Consider the following 22,312-nt stretch of genomic DNA (forward strand, 5'->3'; position numbering starts at 1 on the left):
AGGAAATGGCCCTTCGGTGCCTTGCGAGCATTACCCCTCGAGCCCAGCCCAGAGGTCAGGAAATGGCCCTTCGGTGCCTTGCGAGCATTACCCCTCGAGCCCAGCCCAGAGGTCAGGAAATGGCCCTTCGGTGCCTTGCGAGCATTACCCCTCGAGCCCAGCCCAGAGGTCAGGAAATGGCCCTTCGGTGCCTTGCGAGCATTACCCCTCGAGCCCAGCCCAGAGGTCAGGAAATGGCCCTTCGGTGCATGCACGCTGTCAATGAGGTGGAACACAATTAACCGTGCAATGAAGTGGAACCGAACCGAGGGGGAACCGAAGAAAGGGTGCATGGAGATTAGGGACAGTAATTTACTTTCTGCTTTTCATTCTAAAGTTTCAGTTTTCTTGTCAAGATAACAGTTGGGGAATAAAAGTGCAGCGGGAAACCTCTCTTCCTTCTCTCGTGCGCGTTGTAAATACGTCAACAGATGCTATAGCTTGTGAATAATCAATGCTCTTTTATCGGTCCGTCGTCAGTCAGCATAGCGCAGTACTGGTGGGTATTCTGGATATCATTGTTTTTGGAGAGGAGGAAGGAGGGAGGGAGGGGGGTGAATATATAAAGTGGGCGGTGTTACGTCTCGATTGACAGTTTATCTAATGAGCAGCGCAGCACGAGTCTATAAATTGTGGGAGACGTCACTCCCAAGTGTTCATTCACTAGTAATAAGACGCACGTTGAACAGACATCCACGGAGCGCAGCGCAACACTGATGCGCCAAGTTAAGTACCAAAACAAGACAGTGGTGTTGCGTCGTCCTGCACACACACGCCGACGTAACCAGTGTGGAGTACTGTCCTGTACTACTGTGGAAGCGAAGAGGAGAACAGCGCGAACAGAGAGGGAGAGGGGACAGAATATGGATATTGGTCTTTCGTTAAACCTTTACCTCTTTTGGATAACCTGGGAATTCTAAAACATCTTTTGGCAGGTTGGAGCATCCAACAAAGATTCTAATTACGGAAAAACAACGGAGTGGAACGAGAAGAAGGATTTATATTTGGTTCTTTCTTTCTGCTTTTTTATTTGGTCCCCCCCCCCCCCCCCCAACACTTTGGAATAGTGGGCTTTGGAATATAGGGGATATATTGGCGGGTGACGCGTCTGCCCTGGATCAGCGAGAAGGATGGCAGCTTGGTTCACTTTTACCATCGCATTCAGCACCACTGTACTGACACAGGTAAGGAGGAATCGGCTGGATACCCTGCAGGAGCTGTCAACGAATGATCACTCAGAGTAGGCTATTCCAAGGAAAGGGTCTATTTTAGCGTAACGGTGTTTTCCAAAAAATCATATCTTCTCTTCTTTTTTTTTAGGTATTTGGATCCGGTGTTTTTGAGATCGATCTACATGAATTTAAAAACAGCAAAGGATTGCTGGAGAATGGCAACTCGTGCAGGCTCAACTGCAGGACTTTCTTTCGTGTTTGTCTTAAGAACTACCAGGCGGTCGTGTCGCCAGGTGACTGTATCTTTGGAAATGCCTTGACGCCGGTGCTAGGGACCAACTCCTTTAGCGCCATGGACGGGGGCGCTTTCAGTAGACCCATCCGAATCCCGTTCAACTTCGGATGGCCGGTAAGACAGACAGCCTAGATGCAGTCCATATTATTAGTTGAATGTATACCATGCCAAGGTCAGTGTTGTTGTGTTGTGAAGCAGGCGGGTTGTGATTGGTTTGGAGAGAAAGAAAGCGCACCAGTTATTGGTGAGTAATGAGATAAGCCATCATTAGGTAATGCTGTGTGTATAACCAAACACACACACAGAGAGGATTGACACACAACACACGACGTTGTTTATTTCTAAATGCACCGCACGGCGGTATAACCTACTATAACATGTTTGCCTCGATGCAAATTTTACAATCCTAAATTATATAGTCATTCATAAACAGACAGTTCGTTTTTAAATTACGCTCAATTCTAGCTGTGATAAAGTGTGATATTGTCAAATGTAATTATATTTCCTGTACGAACTGGGTTTTGAATTATATTTTCTAATGACTGAATGCGTTCTGTCCTTAGGGATCGTTTTCTTTGATAATTGAAGCCTGGTATTCACCTTCAACAGATCTACCTGTTGGTAAGTCGATCTATTCAACGCCGCAAGAGGGCGACATTTCACAAATAGTCCCTCTATAACTAAAGCACTTTTTAAACGTCAAACCTTTATCCACAATGAGTATCTTCTCACTATCATTGATCCATTCCCCTTACTGTTAATTGTTCCCTATATTTGTTTATTCTTCTAATTTCTACTCCTTTATGCAACCCTTTGTTGCTCAGCTTCAAAACACCTTTTTTCATTCTTATGCTCCAACACAATGTGACTTCCTGCGGTGTATTTCTGGCGTGGGAACGAGTTGAGGGCTTTGGTGAGAACACACAGAGGCTGCCAAGGCTATGTGACTACATCTTCCTGTATTTTACACCTTGCTCTGTTTGGAAGCAGCCTGGGAAGGTTTTTTTTTGCTGACAGAAAGGAAGAGGACATTTTAATCTCAGTTTATTGTCCATCTAAAACCATTATGGTTTTGTTCTTATGAGATTTGATAAGAAGCCATCTGATCTGTGTAAAGGCAGGCTGTAGGGCCGCGGGTACATATTCAAACCAAGCCCAGTGAACGGAGCATGCATGATATTTCACATCGAAATAGGTCTAGGATATTTCAATCGTATGATATGAGATATGGCACGAGATAGAATATATTGAATGATAGGAGAACAATGGATTATAGAGAATAATGTAACAGGCATCAATAGACCCAGTTAGACAATGTATGTGGAACTTGATTGTAACACAGAAGACTACTTTTCCAACATGGCTGTTAGAAAACAGACTCGTTCCTTTTGGATCTCACTTTGGCGCCTAGGCTGTGTTACTGTAAAAAGCACTTTGTGACAACTAAAAAGTAATTTATTGATTGATGTAACTAATGCATTTTCTCTCTCTCTCTCCTCTCTCCCTTTCTCTCTCTCTCTTCCTCTCTCTCTCTCTCTCTCTCTCCTCTCTCTCTCTCTCTCTCTCTCTCCCTTTCTATCTCTCTCTCTCTCTTCCTCTCTCTCTCTCTCTTCCTTTCTATCTCTCTCTCTCTTCCTCTCTCTCTCTCTTCCTCTCTCTCTCTCTCTCTCTCTCTCTCTTCCTCTCTCTTTCTCTCTCTCCATCTCTCTCTCTCTCTCTCCCTCTCTCTTCTTCCCTTCCAGACACCAGCAACCCAGAGATGTTGATTAGTTTCTTTTCCATCCAGAGACAGCTGGGCGTAGGGACCGCCTGGTCTCTGGATGTTCAGAGCGGCCGACAGACGGAGTTAAGGTATTCTTACCGCTTCATCTGCAATGACAATTACTACGGAGAAAGTTGTTCCAAAATATGCACGCCGAGGGACGACCGTTTTGGCCACTACACCTGCGACCTCGACGACGGGCAGTTGTCCTGTCTGCCCGGCTGGAAGGGGGAATACTGCGAAGAACGTAAGCAACCCAAGAGAAACCAACCGTTATCGAACCCCCAAAAAAACACAACTCAACCCCACTGGCTTATCAGAGTCCATGTCACACTTGTCTTTGACCAATATGTTGGATATACAATCACAACTTCTTCAATGATTTACAGGCCTTTACTATAGGCCAGTGTTTTTTTCCTTCTAGCAAGCTTGGTCATCGTTTTTGATGCACTTTAGCTGTTTCTTCCATGAGTATAGTTTCGCTGTGCTTTTAGTTTTCCCCGAGCTTGTTGGTACATCGTTTTCAGAAAGCGAGTGAAAGGTGTACAGTAGCTGTGGTTTACTTGTATATAGGTAGTCTGTGGCCCTCTGCCGAGAGGTTTGGTTGTTAAATGGCACAGCAGTTGGTGCTCGTAACAGCTGTAGGGTTCAAGGCCGATTGATTTGGTTTTCCTCAATCGCTACACTGGTGGCAGCCGCGGGATGGATGCCACAGTCTCTCAGGGTTTTGTTGGAAGCTTGTCCTGATGGTCCTGTGAGAGATAGAGGGATGAATAGACAGAATGAGTGTGTGTATGTTAACCTACTGCGTTCTCTGCTGAGAGGCCTGGGCCTTTATGGCGCAGGAAGTTTCCATTTTCTTTATACACATAAAAAGGGCCACAGAAATAACCGTGTGGAGATGAGCACATGTTTGCCATGCTACATTGGTCTAAGAGGTCATCTCTGTAGGGCTACAGCATGTATAGTAAGTGTATGAGAATAAATCAGCCTTGTGTGTAGGCCCTATGGGAACCAAGAGATGCTGTTAGAGAGGGGCTGCTTGCTGAATATGAGGACAAGCAACATAGTTGTACAAAACCCACAATATGCTTAAGACATAGGTACTAGTACACTACAAAATGAGCATAAAAACAAACGCTGGTTCTCTTCTCTATGTTTTGGACAGAACAGAAACTGAATGAACTCATACTTTCCCAGGGAGAACAGCCAGTTGGGAGGCAGGGTTAGCGCCATGATGTGTATGCCTCTTTTACCAAAACAAATTCACCAAAGAAAACATCTTAAAACATAAATCGTTACCATTTGTTTGAGTCAGTTTGATACGCAGTGTGACAAGGGATCTATCGTCATAGGCGTCACTTGGCGGTGAAGGAGAGATTGGCACGTGTTATGGTTGCATTTTGACCGTGGCGCCAAATCCTTGACCAGAGCAATTACACACCCACCTACCGTCCGTAGTATAGAAACAAAGCACGTGAGATGAAGGAGGTGGATCTCTCTCCACCCTCGGTCGCTCTCTCTCCACCCTCGGTCGCTCTCCCTGGCTGTGAGAGTGGAGTTTGTATTTCTATACTACGACTACCTGAAAGTAGAGCGCGTTCCTGGTAATTTAATCCCGGGCAGTTTGAACGTCACTGGCAGAACACGGGCTGCAGCAGCACGCGCCGGGGTTAATCGCAACGTTATTATCCGCCACGCGCCACTGAAATCGTAGTCTCCCTATTGTTGGGGGCTCGCGGGCCGCATAGCAGCTGCAAGTATGGTTTGCGCAGACAAGGAACAACAATGGTGGCAGATGTCCGCTATTGCGCACGGGCATCTGTTTAGGACTAACCCGGCCGTTTACCGGCGGTCGCCAGCCTATCAAACCGGAATCGGTGTCGCACAGAGAGAGAGAGATGCCCATCTAGAACACAAGACATTACAAACCGTAAATTACCCAGCTTCCTCGTGGTCCCGCTGTAGCAGTTGGGTGGTGTGACAGGTTCAGTTGGAGCTTGTGTCTGTCTGCCCTTTGATGAAGCAGCATTGTGGCTGAAATGAATAGATGTTATGATGGAGATGCTTAAGTAGCGTGAGGTGTGATATATGTCCAATATACCACTGCTGAACGGAGTGCCTGGACACAGCCCTTAGCCGTGGTATATTGGACATATTACCACGAACCCCCCTGAAGTTCCGTATTGATATTATACAACGGATTGGCAACGTAATTAGAGCAGTAAAAAGACATGTTTTGTCGTAAGGTCTGATATACTATGGCTGTCCAGCCACGCGGCATGCAGGGCTCGAGCCACCCAGATAATAAGGCCGCGTTTAGAACGCGTGATGCCTAATAATCGCGTCGTTTTATTATAGCCTATACACATGCAAGCACATCTTTTGTGTGTTTTATGATGGATCTTATTTCATGATGTAGGCTAATGTTCAGAAGTCCACAATTTGCATCAGTCGGCTATAATATCCTTGAAATTGCAGCTCTTTTGATGTACATGCGTCACAGTAATGATAGCTTTGCCTATCGTGACTGTGGTTTAGATGCACATAATGTAGTCAGATTGATTTACGTCCAAGGTCCACTGTATGAATAACGTTTGAAACACTATAGATAACCCCTGGATATCTATTGGTGCGTGTGTGTTACAGCCATCTGCCTCGTGGGATGCAGTGAAGGAAACGGAAACTGCTCCAGACCTGGCGAGTGTGTGTGAGTAATATAGAAATTATAAAATATGTGTGTGTGTGTGTGTGTATGTATGTGTGTGTGTGTGTGTGTGAAGGAGACAGTATTTCAATATTTCTCTAAATTGGTCCAATATTTATATTCCATGTGATGTCAACTGTTCAGCAGGAAGCAATCTATTTTTCAAAGCTGAAGATCAAAGCAGCCAACTCTTTCTCCTCTCTCTTTCTCCTCTCTCTTTCTTTCTCTCTTTGTCCTCTCTCTCCTCTCTCTTTCTCCCCTCTCTCTTTCTCCTCTCTCTCTTTCTCCTCTCTCTCTTTCTCCTCTCTCTCTTTCTCCTCTCTCTCTTTCTCCTCTCTCTTTCTTTCTCTCTCTTTCTCTCTCTCTCTTTCTCCTCTCTCTTTCTTTCTCTCTCTTTCTCCTCTCTCTCTTTCTCCTCTCTCTCTTTCTCCTCTCTCTCTTTCTCCTCTCTCTCTTTCTCCTCTCTCTCTTTCTCCTCTCTCTCTTTCTCCTCTCTCTCTTTCTCTCTCTCTTTCTCCTCTCTCTCTTTCTCTCTCTCTTTCTCCTCTCTCTCTTTCTCCTCTCTCTCTTTCTCTCTCTCTTTCTCCTCTCTCTCTTTCTCTCTCTCTTTCTCTCTCTCTTTCTCCTCTCTCTTTCTTTCTCTCTTTCTCCTCTCTCTCCTCTCTCTTTCTCCTCTCTCTCACCTCTCTCTTTCTCCTCTCTCTTTCTCCTCTCTCTTTCTCCTCTCTCTTTCTCCTCTCTCTTTCTCCTCTCTCTTTCTTTCTCTCTTTCTCCTCTCTCTCTTTCTCCTCTCTCTCTTTCTCCTCTCTCTCTTTCTCCTCTCTCTTTCTTTCTCTCTTTGTCCTCTCTCTCCTCTCTCTTTCTCCCCTCTCTCACCTCTCTCTTTCTCCTCTCTCTCTTTCTCCTCTCTCTCCTCTCTCTCTTTCTCCTCTCTCTTTCTTTCTCTCTTTGTCCTCTCTCTCTCCTCTCTCTTTCTCTCTCTCTCCTCTCTTTGTCCTCTCTCTCTCCTCTCTCTCTTTCTCTTTCTCCTCTCTCTTTCTCCTCTCTCTTTCTCTCTTTCTCTCTCTCCTTCTCTCTTTCTTTCTCTCTCTCTTTCTCTCACTTTCTCTCTTTCTCACTCTTTCTTTCTCTCTCTTTCTCTCTTTCTCACTCTCTTTCTTTCTCTCTCTTTCTCACACTCTTTCTTTCTCTCTCCTCTCTTTCTTTCTCTCTTTCTCTCAAGATTTTGGTCAGAACTATAAGTATGCTGTTCACACAAAGTCTAGAGTAGAATAATTGACTCCATATGAACATTTGTATAGAGGTGTTTCTGCAGTAAGGGAACATGCATACAATTGGTCCTTAGTCATAAACTATAGTCAAGTGTTCTGCACTCTGTCTTAGAGGGAGACTGTAGATGATTGGTTGTTATTGCATGTTACAACGTGGTTGGTTGAAGTGCACTGTTGTACAGTTATGTTTTATCAAACAATGAACAAATAAACCTATCAATTTAATTAACCAATCAGTCAGTGAATAAATCATGTATAAATAAAGGTATGGTATTAATGACGGAACATTTACCTGAATTGCAGAGTTTAAATGGTACATTACCTCTCCTGTGTCTCCAGGTGCAGAGAAGGTTGGCAGGGTCTGTTCTGTGATGAGTGTAAGAAGTACCCAGCGTGTAAACATGGCACCTGCCAACAGCCTTGGCAGTGTAACTGTAAGGAGGGCTGGGGAGGGCTCTTCTGTGACCAAGGCAAGAACATATCTTCATCATCACCATCCTAGTTGCACAGAGAAATCTGACTGAAACATATCAGAAAATGTGCAATAAATTATGTTTTCCATTCAAATACTGACCTTAAAAGAATCCCCCAAAAATAGAGAAGACGTTGACATGAATCTGTAGGTAAACATGATCTCTCAGCTGTTCTTATGTTAATCCATTATCACTGGTGAGCTCATCAGGATGTTCCTATACACTTTTTTTCTATGAGAAGAAAATATGTTAGTTGACTAATCTGTTTGACTTAGTAGTTTACCTTACATACAGGAAGTTATGTTGACCTTACATACAGGAAGTTATGTTGACCTTACATACAGGAAGTTATGTTGACCTTACATACAGGAAGTTATGTTGACCTTACATACAGGAAGTTATGTTGACCTTACATACAGGAAGTTATGTTGACCTTACATACCATACAGGAAGTTATGTTGACCTTACATACAGGAAGTTATGTTGACCTTACATACAGGAAGTTATGTTGACCTTACATACAGGACGTTATGTTGACCTTACATACAGGACGTTATGTTGACCTTACATACAGGACGTTATGTTGACCTTACATACAGGAAGTTATGATGACCTTACATACAGGAAGTTATGTTGACCTTACATACAGGAAGTTATGTTGACCTTACATACAGGAAGTTATGTTGACCTTACATACAGGAAGTTATGTTGACCTTACATACAGGAAGTTATGTTGACCTTACGTACAGGAAGTTATGTTGACCTTACGTACAGGACGTTATGTTGACCTTACGTACAGGACGTTATGTTGAGCTTACATACAGGACGTTATGTTGACCTTATATACAGGAAGTTATGTTGACCTTACATACAGGACGTTATGTTGACCTTACATACAGGACGTTATGTTGACCTTACATACAGGAAGTTATGTTGACCTTACATACAGGAAGTTATGTTGACCTTACATACAGGACGTTATGTTGACCTTACATACAGGACGTTATGTTGACCTTACATACAGGAAGTTATGTTGACCTTACATACAGGACGTTATGTTGACCTTATATACAGGAAGTTATGTTGACCTTATATACAGGACGTTATGTTGACCTTATATACAGGACGTTATGTTGACCTTACATACAGGACGTTATGTTGACCTTATATACAGGACATTATGTTGATCTTATGTTGACCTTACATACACATGTTTTGGGGGGGGATATTATATTGTTTTATAATAATACAATTGCTCAGACAAAGTGATTTTGTTTAACAAGTAAAACTTTTTTCTCAAAAGTTAAGACGTCAAAATGATTGAGACCCCTAAAGTCAAATAAAGTAGTCAGAAGTTAAGTATTTGGTGCTCTATTCCCAGCATACAGTATAACTCATCTTTATCATGGGTGTCAAATGATTTAACCCCGATGCATGTACAGTATATGACCTTATATTTTTTTACCTTTATTTGACCTTTGACCTCTCTGCTCCCTCTCAGATCTGAACTTCTGCACGCACCACCGGCCGTGTGTGAACGGGGCGACCTGTATGAACACGGGTCAAGGCAGCTATACCTGTACCTGTCCCCCTGGGTTCACTGGGGTCAACTGTGAGCTGGAGCTGCAGGAGTGTGACAGCGACCCCTGCAGGAACGGAGGACTCTGCACGGTAAGCAGTGGTTCGATAGATATGTTAGAAGGGACAGCAACCGTGGAGGAAGGGGTTAGATAGACATGTTAGAAGGGACAGCCCCTGTAGGAACGGAGGACTCTGCACAGTGAGTTAGTAAGCACTAGATGACCGCGTTAGACGGGACAATGCCTGCAGGAACGACCGTTAAGATGGCCCCCTACAAGTCACTAAATGCCCAGGCTAGAAGTGGCAATATTGTCAGAACTGATGAGCGGATGGGTACACTATATATACAAAGTATGTGGACACCCCTTCAAATGACTGGATTCAGCTATTTCATTCGATCACACAGCCATGCAATCTCCAAAGACAAACATTGTCACTAGAATGGCCTTACTGAAGAGGTCAGTGACTTTCAACGTGGCACCGTCATAGGATACGATTACATTCTAGACGATTCTGTGCTTCCAACTTTGTGGCAACAGTTTGGAGAAGGCCCTTTCCTGTTTCAGTTTGACAATGCCCCTGTGCACAAAGCGAGGTCCATACAGAAATGGTTTGTCGAGATCGGTGTGGATGAATTTGACTGGTCTGCACAGAGCCCTGACCTCAACCCCATCAAACACCTTTGGGATGAATTGGAACGCTGACTGCGAGCCAGACCTAATGGCACAACATCGGTGCCCGACCTCACTAATGCTCTTGTGGCTGAATGGAAGTAAGTCCCCACAGCAATGTTCCAACATCTAGTGGAAAGCCTTCCCAGAAGAGTGTTATAGCTGCAAAAGCAGGGACCAACTCCATATTGATGCTCAATCATTTGGAATGAGATGTTTAGACGAGCAGGGGTCGACATACTTTTGGTCATGTTATGTACTTAAAGGTACCAGGTTATAACTACACTGCCTGGACCAAGGTGGTTCACTAAATACCCTTAAAGGGACAATTAAAGGGGCAGAGTGAAACGTTCCTTTAAATACCCTTAAAGGGGCAGAGTTAAATGTTCCTTTAAATACCCCTAAAGGGGAAGAGTTAAATGTTCCTTTAAATACCCTTAAAGGGGCAGAGTTAAATGTTCCTTTAAATACCCTTAAAGGGGCAGAGTTAAATGTTCCTTTAAAATACCCTTAAAGGGGCAGAGTTAAACGTTCCTTTAAATACCCTTAAAGGGGCAGAGTTAAATGTTCCTTTAAATACCCTTAAAGGGGCAGAGTTAAACGTTCCTTTAAATACCCTTAAAGGGGCAGAGTTAAATGTTCCTTTAAATACCCTTAAAGGGGCAGAGTTAAACGTTCCTTTAAATACCCTTAAAGGGGCAGAGTTAAATGTTCCTTTAAATACCCTTAAAGGGGCAGAGTTAAATGTTCCTTTAAATACCCCTAAAGGGGAAGAGTTAAATGTTCCTTTAAATACCCTTAAAGGGGCAGAGTTAAACGTTCCTTTAAATACCCTTAAAGGGGCAGAGTTAAATGTTCCTTTAAATACCCCTTAAGGGGAAGAGTTATTGTCAGAAGTGACGTGAGAGGAAGGGGGAATGACTGCATTTTAGAAACGACTGTAATCCAATCTGTCTTGCCCTTTAGATCTTAACTGTCTCCCTTTTATAGAACCTGGATGTTGGCTACAGGTGTTCGTGTCCGCAGGGCTTCGAGGGTTCTCATTGTGAACACAGCCTGTTGACGTGTGCCGACTCCCCCTGCTTCCACAGCGGACAGTGCCATCAGAAGGACAATGGTCGCAGCTACATCTGCGAGTGTCCTCCCGGATACACAGGACTCAACTGTGAGAAGAGAGTGGACAAGTGCACATCTCTTCCCTGCGCCAACGGTACGCTACGGCCTCTTTCCACTCTCCCCTTTCTCTGTAGTGGGAAGTAGTGTGTAGTGGTGTAGTGTGTAGTGTATAGTGGTGTGGTGTAGTGTGTAGTGGTGTAGTGTGTAGTGGGAAGTAGTGTGTAGTGATGTAGTGGTGTAGTGGTGTAGTGGGAAGTAGTGGTGTAGTGGTGTAGTGGCAAGTAGTGTAGTGGTGTAGTGTGTAGTGGGAAGTAGTGTGTAGTGTGTAGTGGTGTAGTGTGTAGTGGGAAGTAGTGAAGTAGTGTGTAGTGTGTAGTGGTGTAGTGGGAAGTAGTGTGTAGTGGTGTAGTGTGTAGTGGGAAGTAGTGGTGTAGTGGGAAGTAGTGTAGTGGTGTAGTGTGTAGTGGTGTGTGTAGTGGGAAGTAGTGAAGTAGTGGTGTAGTGGGAAGTAGTGTAGTGGTGTAGTAGGAAGTAGTGTGTAGTGGTGTAGTGTGTAGTGGGAAGTAGTGGTGTAGTGGGAAGTAGTGTAGTGGTGTAGTGTGTAGTGGTGTGTGTAGTGGGAAGTAGTGAAGTAGTGGTGTAGTGGGAAGTAGTGTAGTGGGTGTAGTGGGAAGTAGTGTAGTGGTGTAGTGGGAAGTAGTGTAGTGTGTAGTGGGAAGTAGTGGTGTAGTGGTGTAGTGGTGTAGTGGGAAGTCGTGGAAAGTAGTGAAGTAGTGTGTAGTGGTGTAGTGTTGTAGTGGAAAGTAGTGAAGTAGTGGTGTAGTGGTGTAGTGGTGTAGTGAAGTAGTGTGTAGTGGTGTAGTGGGAAGTAGTGCAGTAGTGTGTAGTGGTGTAGTGGGAAGTAGTGTGTAGTGGTGTAGTGGGAAGTAGTGTGTAGTGGTGTAGTTACTTAGTGGTGTAGTGTGTAGTGCATAATGGTGTAGTGTATAGTGGTGTAGTGTGTAGTGGTGTAGTGTATAGTGTATAGTGGTGTAGTGTTGTAGTGTGTAATGACGTAGTGGTGTAGTGTGTAGTGACGTAGTGGGAAGTAGTGACTGTTTCTGGACAGGGCCAATTGTGTGTGTCTGCATGCCTGTTCTCTCCCCCAAGACCCTGACCCCTGACCCCCTGTGTCTCTCTCTCCAGGCGGTCTGTGTTTGATCCACGGTGGCGTGCGTCTGTGTAGCTGTCGCTCCGGTTTCACCGGCCAGCGCTGTGAGATCAACATCAACGAGTGTGCCGGGAACCCCTGCACCAACGGAGGGACCTGCCTGGACCGTATCAACGACTACACCTGTCACTGCCCCCAGGGGTACGTCGGACGAAACTGCGACCGCGGCCTGTACGAGTGCTCCATCAACCCCTGTCTTAACGGAGGGCTCTGCACCGGGGGAGGGGGGCCGGGGAAACCCCCTGCCACCTGTATCTGTCCAGCCGGCTTTACCGGGTCACGCTGCCAGTTCTTTGCTGTGACCCTGCCGGTGGGTGGGGAGAGGATCAATGGAGAGAGCCAAGATGGCTTCCAGTGGGCGGCAGTTTCCTTGGCTGTAGGGCTGGTTGCATTACTGGTGCTGCTATGCATGGTTGGGCTGGCTCTACGGCACATCCACAGGCGGACCGGCAGGGACAGGGGAGATGGGGAGACCATGAACAACCTATCAGATGTACAGAGGGATAACCTAATCCCCCCCTCCCAGCTGAAGAACACCAATCAGAAGGTTGGACTGGAAGTGGACTGCGAATCAGAGAAGTCAAACTTCATCCATAAGAACTATCAATTGGACTCGTATAGTAACGCAAAGTCGAAGGAGTTGAAGGATGATACGTCGCAAGAGGATAGAAGCAAAAGTCATGTGATCTATGACACGTGTTTAGAAGAGAAAATACCTCTGAGTAGAATGTACAGGTAAGAAAACCATTCTTGTTGTTGTTGTTGTTGTTGTCTAAATTAAGTTTTTCGATGATTTTTATCTTGATTCTGAAATGTTAGACCACATCTGCAAACATGAAGAACTAGCCAACTGCTTCTGCAATGACACATTGAGACATAGGCTACTAACAGCTCTATACTTACAGCTCTATACTTACAGCTCTATACTAACAGCTCTATACTAACAGCTCTATACTAACAGCTCTATACTAACAGCTCTATACTTACAGCTCTATACTTACAGCTCTATACTTACAGCTCTATACTTACAGCTCTGTACTTACAGCTCTGTACTTACAGCTCTATACTTACAGCTCTATACTTACAGCTCTATACTTACAGCTCTAGGAAACTCTTTCAGTACAGCTCTACACTTACAGCTCTATACTTACAGCTCTATACTTACAGCTCTAGGAAACTCTTTCAGTACAGCTCTATACTTACAGCTCTATACTTACACACCCACCCACTCACCCACTCACTCACCCACTCATTCATTCACCCACACACTCATTCACCCACACACTCATTAATATATTTGACTGTTGCTGAGCCATACTCCCCTCCCCTGTCTCTCTGTGTGTTGAAGGGTGATTGTACAGAAGTGGTAATGAAATTGGGGGTGGCAAAAAAAAAAAAAAAGTCTTGATTATTTTATCCAAACTTTCATCACAGGAGTTACAGGGCATGTCATGGAGCGGCAGGGTAGCCTAGTGGTTAGAGTGTAGAGGCGGCAGGGTAGCCTAGTGGTTAGAGTGTAGAGGCGGCAGGGTAGCCTAGTGGTTAGAGTGTAGAGGCGGCAGGGTAGCCTAGTGGTTAGAGTGTAGAGGCGGCAGGGTAGCCTAGTGGTTAGAGTGTAGAGGTGGCAGGGTAGCCTAGTGGTTAGAGTGTAGAGGCGGCAGGGTAGCCTAGTGGTTAGAGTGTAGAGGCGGCAGGGTAGCCTAGTGGTTAGAGTGTAGAGGCGGCAGGGTAGCCTAGTGGTTAGAGTGTAGAGGCGGCAGGGTAGCCTAGTGGTTAGAGTGTAGAGGCGGCAGGGTAGCCTAGTGGTTAGAGTGTTGAGGCGGCAGGGTAGCCTAGTGGTTAGAGTTTAGAGGCGGCAGGGTAGCCTAGTGGTTAGAGTGGAGGGGCGGCAGGGTAGCCTAGTGGTTAGAGTGTAGAGGCGGCAGGGTAGCCTAGTGGTTAGAGCGTAGAGGCGGCAGGGTAGCCTAGTGGTTAGAGCGTTGGACTAGTAGCCGAAAGGTTTCATGTTCAAATCCCCGAGCTGACAACGTACAAATCTGTCGTTCTGCCCCTGAACAGGCAGTTAACCCACTGTTCCTAGACCAGTTAACCTACTGTTCCCAGGCCGTCATTGAAAATAAGAATTTGTTCTTAACTGACTTGCCCTAGTTAAATAAAGGTCAAAATAAAAAAGAAATGTCAGGTAGATACTTCTACGTCTAGATACCTCACTACCTAAACAGTGGAAAAGTCTCAGTAAAGGTAGAACCATACACAGTAGTAATCATTTTGTGTTACAGTTAACATTTTTTTTTAATGTTATTTGTTACCAAATTAACAAATTAGTTTAAAAAAAAACATTATTTTAAAACTGATTCTAAAAATCCTTTAAATTGAATTTAGAGAAATATTATCTCTCTTTTTCTGTCAAATGTTCAATGTTGATTGTATGAATCTGAAACCTGTGGATTGATTGAATTATGCATCTTATTAATGATGTTTCAATGTTCAACATTTTTCAAATTCTTTAGCTACTTTTATTTTGTTCAAAATAACAGGCATTTCAGTGACAACTGTCGATCATAGAGATACATAGACGACTCTATATGGATATAACTCATTTTAATATAGGATGTTGAGTTTATGGGGCTGCCACCATTTTAAAGTAGCCGACTTGTTGAAAGTGGTCAGCCAATGATCAGAGAGTATTGTCTTCTTCAAATTGGATTGCCTATGGCTAGTAAACCAAAAAACAAAGGTCATATCCTAGAGCCAAGATTTATACCAGGACATTGGTCCTAAGATATAACCCAGTGAGTTGACACCATGACAAGTTAAAGACCAAATGTATGTGGTTTATAGACCAAGACCACTGATCCAGAGGCCGTTGCTTCAATTGTAAGAAAATAAAGTAGAGTAAGCTTGAGTACAGTAGAGTAGAGTACAGTAGAGTAGGGTACAGTAGAGTAGGGTGGAGTAGAGTAGGCTACAGTAGAGTAGGGTACAGTAGAGTAGATTACAGTAGGGTAGAGTACAGTAGGGTGCAGTAGAGTAGGGTACAGTAGGGTAGGGTACAGTAGAGTACAATAGGGTACAGTAGGGTAGAGTACAGTAGGGTAGGGTACAGTAGATTACAGTAGATTACAGTAGGGTAGGGTCCAGTAGAGTACAGTAGGGTCCAGTAGAGTAGGGTCCAGTAGAGTAGGGTACAGTAGAGTAGGGTACAGTAGAGTAGGGTACAGTAGATTAGGGTACAGTAGAGTAGGGTTCAGTAGAGTAGGGTTCAGTAGAGTATGGTACAGTAGAGTAGGGTACAGTAGGGTAGGGTACAGTAGAGTAGAGTACAGTACAGTAGAGTACAGTAGAGTACAGCAGAGTACAGTAGGGTAGGGTACAGTAGAGTACAGTAGGGTAGGGTACAGCAGAGTACAGTAGATTACAGTAGGGTAGGGTACAGTAGAGTAGGGTACAGTAGAGTAGGGTACAGTAGAGTACAGCAGAGTACAGTAGATTACAGTAGGGTAGGGTACAGTAAAGTAGAGTAGAGTACAGTAGGGTAGAGTACGGTGCAGTAGAGCAGGGTACAGTAGAGTACAATAGGGTAGGGTAGGGTACAGTAGAGTACAGTAGGGTAGGGTACAGTAGGGTACATTAGAGTACAGCAGAGTACAGTAGATTACAGTAGGGTAGGGTACAGTAGAGTAGGGTACAGTAGAGTACAGTAGGGTACAGTAGGGTACAGTAGAGTAGGGTACAGTAAAGTAGAGTAGAGTACAGTAGGGTAGAGTACAGTAGGGTAGGGTACAGTAGAGTACAATAGGGTAGGGTACAGTAGAGTCCAGTAGGGTACAGCAGAGTCCAGTAGGGTACAGTAGAGTCCAGTAGGGTACAGTAGAGTCCAGTAGGGTACAGTAGAGTCCAGTAGGGTACAGTAGAGTAGAGTAGTGTACAGCAGAGTATAGTAGGGTACAGTAGAGTACAGTAGGGTACAGTAGAGTACAGTAGAGTACAGTAGGGTACCGTAGAGTACAGTAGGGTACAGTAGAGTAGAGTAGGGTACAGGAGGGTACTGTAGAGTACAGCAGAGTATAGTAGGGTACAGTAGAGTCCAGTAGGGCACAGTAGAGTCCAGTAGGGTACAGGAGGGTACAGTATAGTAGAGTACGGTAGGGTACAGTAGAGGACAGGAGGGGACAGGAGGGTACAGTGGGGTAGAGTAGAGTACAATAGGGTACAGTAGAGTAGGGTAGAGTATATTGGAATAGGGTAGAGTAGGGTAGAGTATATTGTAAAAGGGTACAGTAGAGTAGGGTAGAGTATATTGGAATAGGGTACAGTAGAGTAGGGTACAGTAGAGTAGGGTAGAGTATTTTGGAATAGGGTACAGTAGAGTAGAGTACAGTAGAGTAGGGTAGAGTATATTGGAATAAGGTACAGTAGAGTAGGGTAGGGTATATTGGAATAGGGTACAGTAGAGTAGGGTAGAGTATATTGGAATAGGGTACAGTAGAGTAGGGTACTGTAGAGTAGAATTAGGGTAGAGTAGAGTAGGGCACAGGGTATAATGTAGGGTATAATGGAGTAGAGTAGCATACAGTAGGGTACAGTAGAGTAGAGTACAGTAGAGTGTATTGGAATAGGGTACAGTAGAGTAGGGTAGAGTATATTGGAATAGGGTACAGTAGGGTACAGTAAAGTAGGGTCAAGTGTATTGGAATAGGGTACAGTAGAGTAGGGTAGAGTATATTGGAATAGGGTACAGTAAAGTAGGGTAGAGTATATTGGAATAGGGTACAGTAAAGTAGGGTAGAGTATATTGGAATAGGGTACAGTAGAGTAGGGTACAGTAGAGTAGTAGAGTATATTGGAATAGGGTAGAGTAGAGTAGGGTACAGTAGAGTAGAGGGTACAGTAGAGTACAGTACAGTAGAGTAGGGTAGAGTATATTGGAATAGGGTACAATAGAGTAAAGTAGAGTAGAGGAGGGTAGAGTAGAGTAGCGTACAGTAGAGTAGGGTAGAGTATATTGGAATAGGGTAGAGTAGAGTAGAGTAGAGTAGAGGAGGGTACAGTAGAGTAGGGTAGAGTATATTGGAATAGGGTACAGTAGAGTAGAGGAGGGTAGAGTAGAGTAGGTTACAGCACAGTAGAGGAGGGTACACTAGAGTAGAGTATAGGTGGGTACAGTGGAGTAGAGTAGGGTACAGTATATTAGGGTACAGTAGAATAGGGTATAATTGAGTAGAGTAGGGTACAGTAGAGTAGGGTATAATGGAGTAGAGTAGGGTACAGTATAGTAGAGTGGGGTAGAGTATAGTAGAGTAGGGTACAGTATAATATAGTGGGGCTCAGTAGAGTAGGGTATAATGGAGTAGAGTAGGGTACAGTATAATAGGGTACAGTAGAGGAGAGTAGGGCACAATGGAGTAGGGTTCAGTGGATTACAGCAAGGTAGGGTTCAGGAGAGTACAGTAAGGTAGGGTTCAGTGGATTACAGTAAGGTAGGGTTCAGGAGAGTACAGTAAGGTAGGGTTCAGTGGATTACAGTAAGGTAGGGTTCAGGAGAGTACAGTAAGGTAGGGTTCAGGAGAGTACAGTAAGGTAGGGTTCAGTGGATTACAGTAAGGTATGGTTCAGTGGATTATAGTAAGGTAGGGTTCAGGAGAGTACAGTAAGGTAGGGTTCAGTGGATTACAGTAAGGTAGGGTTCAGGAGAGTACAGTAAGGTAGGGTTTAGTGGATTACAGTAAGGTAGGGTTCAGGAGAGTACAGTAAGGTAGGGTTCAGGAGAGTACAGTAAGGTAGGGTTCAGTGGATTACAGTAAGGTATGGTTCAGTGGATTATAGTAAGGTAGGGTTCAGGAGAGTACAGTAAGGTAGGGTTCAGTGGATTACAGTAAGGTAGGGTTCAGGAGAGTACAGTAAAGTAGGTTTCAGTGGATTAAAGTAAGGTAGGGCTCAGTGGATTACAGTAAGGTAGGGTTCGTGGATTACAGTAAAGTAGGGCTCAGTGGATTACAGTAAGGTAGACAGCCACCTGTGTGTAAACAATGACTTTGTACTATATTATCGTAAACAATATGTTTTTTCTCGTCTTGGATTGAATTAGAACATATCACAATGTAAATAATTGTCCTAAATTTGAGATTTCTTTTGAGTTATTATGGGATGGGACAGCCATTTTATACCTCTTCTGGAGAATCTCCCATTGACATGTTCTCCCTCTCTATACCGCTGTCTCCCTGTACATTCTTTCCCACCCCCATCAGTAGGGTTCCCGATGCATCGCCTCGTTTGACCATATGCTTCTACTTTTAAGGCGGACTGACTGAGTGTGTGTGTTGATTTATGGTGTTTTGCAGTGAAAAGTCGGAGTGTAGGATATCAACGATATGTTCCCCTCGAGACGCTCAGATCTACCAGTCCGTCTTTGTTATAGGAGAGGAGAGGAGGGCGTGCGTCATAGCAACAGAGGTAAGGGTAAATACATACCAAAAAAATAAAAAAAGTGAAACGTTTTCCATCAGTACATATTTTGCGGTTTCCCTCTACAGCGTTTCATATCACACTTATTGTCAATTACAAATGCTGTACATTTATTCTTGGTGATGTTATGTTTTTTATTTTTATAGATACACATTGTGGAAGTACGACATATTATTTTTCTTAAACATAAGCCAGGGAAATATCCTGTACGCCTATATGGCGTAATCATGTATGCCAAGTCAATATGGCGAAATAATCTTATATGGAAATGATCTCACTCAACTATAAAAGTGTATCAAATCACTGTTCTTCAAACTGACAATTTGATGGCCTGGAAAGGGGATACAGTTCACCAGAAACACACCCATTCACCCCACAGAGTTGGATCCCCTGGACTGCTCTCGCTCTGCACATGCTTCAGATACATTTAATGCTTTAGCGTTGCATAGTCTCGTGCTTGGAACACAAGCATATGGTTTTGGTACGTTTTAAAGCTTCATTTTTTTTGTCTATATTTTAACATAGAAGCGCTGAGTGTAATTGAAAGCAGGATGAGCCAAGCAAAAAACATATAGCATACCCGTAAGAATAGATAACACAACTGTGATGTTCACTCACTGTTTTCCCCAGTTCCCACAGCTTGCCTCTAAGTCTTTTACCTCTCTTCCTCCCCAGGTATAAAGCTGCGAGGGGGCGATAGAGGAGAAACACAATCGAAGCAGAATTTTTTTTCTTCTTTTTTCTGGATTGTTTACAAAAAAATCTGAGAAAAGACTGGAGACTGTTTCTGATGTCACTGCCGATGTCATGCCGATGTCACTGCCGATGTCACTGCCGATGTCACTGCCGATGTCACTGCCGATATCACTGCTGCTCTGGAACACTTGAGAGATGGCGAGAGAGAGACGATGAGACAGAGACAGAGATGGACGAACCCTCTCCTCTTCTCTGTAAACAAACTAATGAACACTATTGACCAAGTGTTTGTATACAAAACAGTAGCGGTCATGAACCTATTGACTTCTGGGAACGCTTAAACAAATGGTTAAAAGACTGACTGAACTGCACAGAGTGTGGAGGGAACTGGTTGAATGTCAGCAAGCAAAACAACAAACTTGAACTGAACTCATCTGTCCTTGGCAGCAATGGAGGAGAGACTAGGAGAAACAGGACAAATGGCCGGAGCTCGAAGTTGACCCCTGACCTCTCAGTTGACCCCTGCCCGAACTAATCATGGGGACTTCGACAGCCAACTAATCAAAATGGAGGTGCCTGAGATTAGACTGATCTTTAACCCCTAGCCGGCATCATTCACCAGCTATGCAGGACCCAAGGTCCAGGGTGGAGCCAACTCGCTGAAACTGACCAACCAACCGCAAACAACCGACTGACTAGTTGAATGTCTGACTGAACAAACAAACTAACGTCTCAACTGTCCGTCACTCCGAACAAAACGCCTGGTCGGACTTTTCCAGACTTTTTCATTCCATGCAAATGGGTGAAAAGATGCGGCCCAGAATGACTAGAAGCCTAAACAAGAGTTTCAATGCTAAAACTAAACACTTGTCTCTTCACGGAGCACTTGAACACCAAAAATAAAAACACAGGTGGGGAAAAATATGTTTTTCCATCAACAGGAATTTTGAGGATACATCCCAAATGGAGCCCTATTCCCTATATAGTGCACTACTATAGACCAGAGCCCTATTCCCTATATAGTGGTACTACTATAGACCAGAGCCCTATTCCCTATATAGTGGTACTACTATAGACCAGAGCCCTATTCCCTATATAGTGGTACTACTATAGACCAGAGCCCTATTCCCTATATAGTGTACTACTATAGACCAGAGCCCTATTCCCTATATAGTGCACTACTATAGACCAGAGCCCTATTCCCTATATAGTGGTACTACTATAGACCAGAGCCCTATTCCCTATATAGTGCACTACTATAGACCAGAGCCCTATTCCCTATATAGTGCACTACTATAGACCAGAGCCCTATTCCCTATATAGTGCACTACTATAGACCAGAGCCCTATTCCCTATATAGTGGTACTACTATAGACCAGAGCCCTATTCCCTACATAGTACACTACTATAGACCAGAGCCCTATTCCCTATATAGTGCACTACTATAGACCAGAGCCCTATTCCCTATATAGTGCACTACTATAGACCAGAGCCCTATTCCCTATATAGTGGTACTACTATAGACCAGAGCCCTATTCCCTATATAGTGGTACTACTATAGACCAGAGCCCTATTCCCTATATAGTGGTACTAGTATAGACCAGAGCCCTATTCCCTATATAGTGTACTACTATAGACCAGAGCCATATTCCCTATATAGTGGTACTACTATAGACCAGAGCCCTATTCCCTATATAGTGGTACTACTATAGACCAGAACCCTTTGGACTCCCAAGTGGCGCAGCGGTCTAAGTGCTAGAGTCGTCACTACAGACCCTGGTTCGATTCCAGGCTGTATCACTAACCGACCCAGCGTCGTCCGAGTTAAGGTTTGGCCGGGCGTAGGCCGTCATTGTAAAATAAGAATTTGTCCTTCACTGATTTGCCTAGATAAATTAAAACAATAATACAAAAAAGTAGTGCACTATTTAGGGAATAGGAGGTAATTTGGGAGGTAACCAAACAGCCCTGACATGAAGGCATATAGAAAGACCCTGTCATACCACTGCCTGCCTATAATTTATATGTTTTATAATATTATTTTGTATATAATGGATATTTATAAGGACAAAACTTCTGAAGAATAAAAATGTTTTTTTCCTTCAATAAAACTGTTGTTCATTTTTATGCCGGTGAATGAAAAGTGAGATTAGTTTGGTGTTTTTTTTTATTATGAAGAACTATAACTGATGCTTAGTGTTTTTCTCTAAGTCAGACAGGTATCCTAGTGGTTAGAGTGTAGGGACGGCAGGTATCCTAGTGGTTAGAGACAGGTAGCCTAGTGGTTAGAGTGTAGGGACGGCAGGTATCCTAGTGGTTAGAGACAGGTATCCTAGTGGTTAGAGACAGGTATCCTAGTGGTTAGAGACAGGTATCCTAGTGGTTAGAGACAGGTATCCTAGTGGTTAGAGTGTAGGACGGCAGGTATCCTAGTGGTTAGAGACAGGTAGCCTAGTGGTTAGAGTGTAGGGATGGCAGGTATCCTAGTGGTTAGAGACAGGTAGCCTAGTGGTTAGGATGTAGGGATGGCAGGTATCCTAGTGGTTAGAGTGTAGGGATGGCAGGTATCCTAGTGGTTAGAGTGTAGGGATGGCAGGTATCCTAGTGGTTAGAGACAGGTAGCCTAGTGGTTAGAGTGTAGGGATGGCAGGTATCCTAGTGGTTAGAGTGTAGGGATGGCAGGTATCCTAGTGGTTAGAGTGTAGAGATGGCAGGTATCCTAGTGGTTAGAGACAGGTAGCCTAGTGGTTAGAGTGTAGGGATGGCAGGTATCCTAGTGGTTAGAGTGTAGGGATGGCAGGTATCCTAGTGGTTAGAGACAGGTAGCCTAGTGGTTAGAGTGTAGGGATGGCAG

At 44.1% G+C, this 22,312-nt stretch overlaps 1 protein-coding gene across 1 annotated transcript; it reads left to right on the top strand.

Annotated features, from left to right (window-relative positions):
- The first annotated feature begins 681 nt into the window (after positions 1-681).
- On the top strand, positions 682-21,563 carry LOC109882024 (delta-like protein 4). The gene is made up of 11 exons (XM_031836797.1): positions 682-1,223; positions 1,360-1,620; positions 2,070-2,127; positions 3,249-3,515; positions 5,918-5,978; positions 7,586-7,716; positions 9,221-9,390; positions 10,962-11,181; positions 12,273-13,032; positions 18,639-18,750; positions 19,438-21,563. The coding sequence occupies exons 1-11, from the start codon at positions 1,170-1,172 to the stop codon at positions 19,441-19,443; spliced, it is 2,100 nt and encodes a 699-aa protein (XP_031692657.1). The 5' UTR covers positions 682-1,169; the 3' UTR covers positions 19,444-21,563.
- Positions 21,564-22,312: the final 749 nt, after the last annotated feature.

The sequence above is a fragment of the Oncorhynchus kisutch genome, linkage group LG12 (assembly GCF_002021735.2).
Source record: "Oncorhynchus kisutch isolate 150728-3 linkage group LG12, Okis_V2, whole genome shotgun sequence".
In the NCBI taxonomy this organism is placed as follows: domain Eukaryota; kingdom Metazoa; phylum Chordata; class Actinopteri; order Salmoniformes; family Salmonidae; genus Oncorhynchus; species Oncorhynchus kisutch.

Bases quoted from the DNA above. Each gene is read 5' to 3' on its own strand.
- LOC109882024 (XM_031836797.1), top strand. From the start codon at position 1,170: ATGGCAGCTTGGTTCACTTTTACCATCGCATTCAGCACCACTGTACTG. The intron at 3,516-5,917 runs GTAAGCAACCCA...TGTGTGTTACAG, and splicing joins GGGGGAATACTGCGAAGAAC to CCATCTGCCTCGTGGGATGC. The intron at 7,717-9,220 runs GCAAGAACATAT...GCTCCCTCTCAG, and splicing joins AGGGCTCTTCTGTGACCAAG to ATCTGAACTTCTGCACGCAC.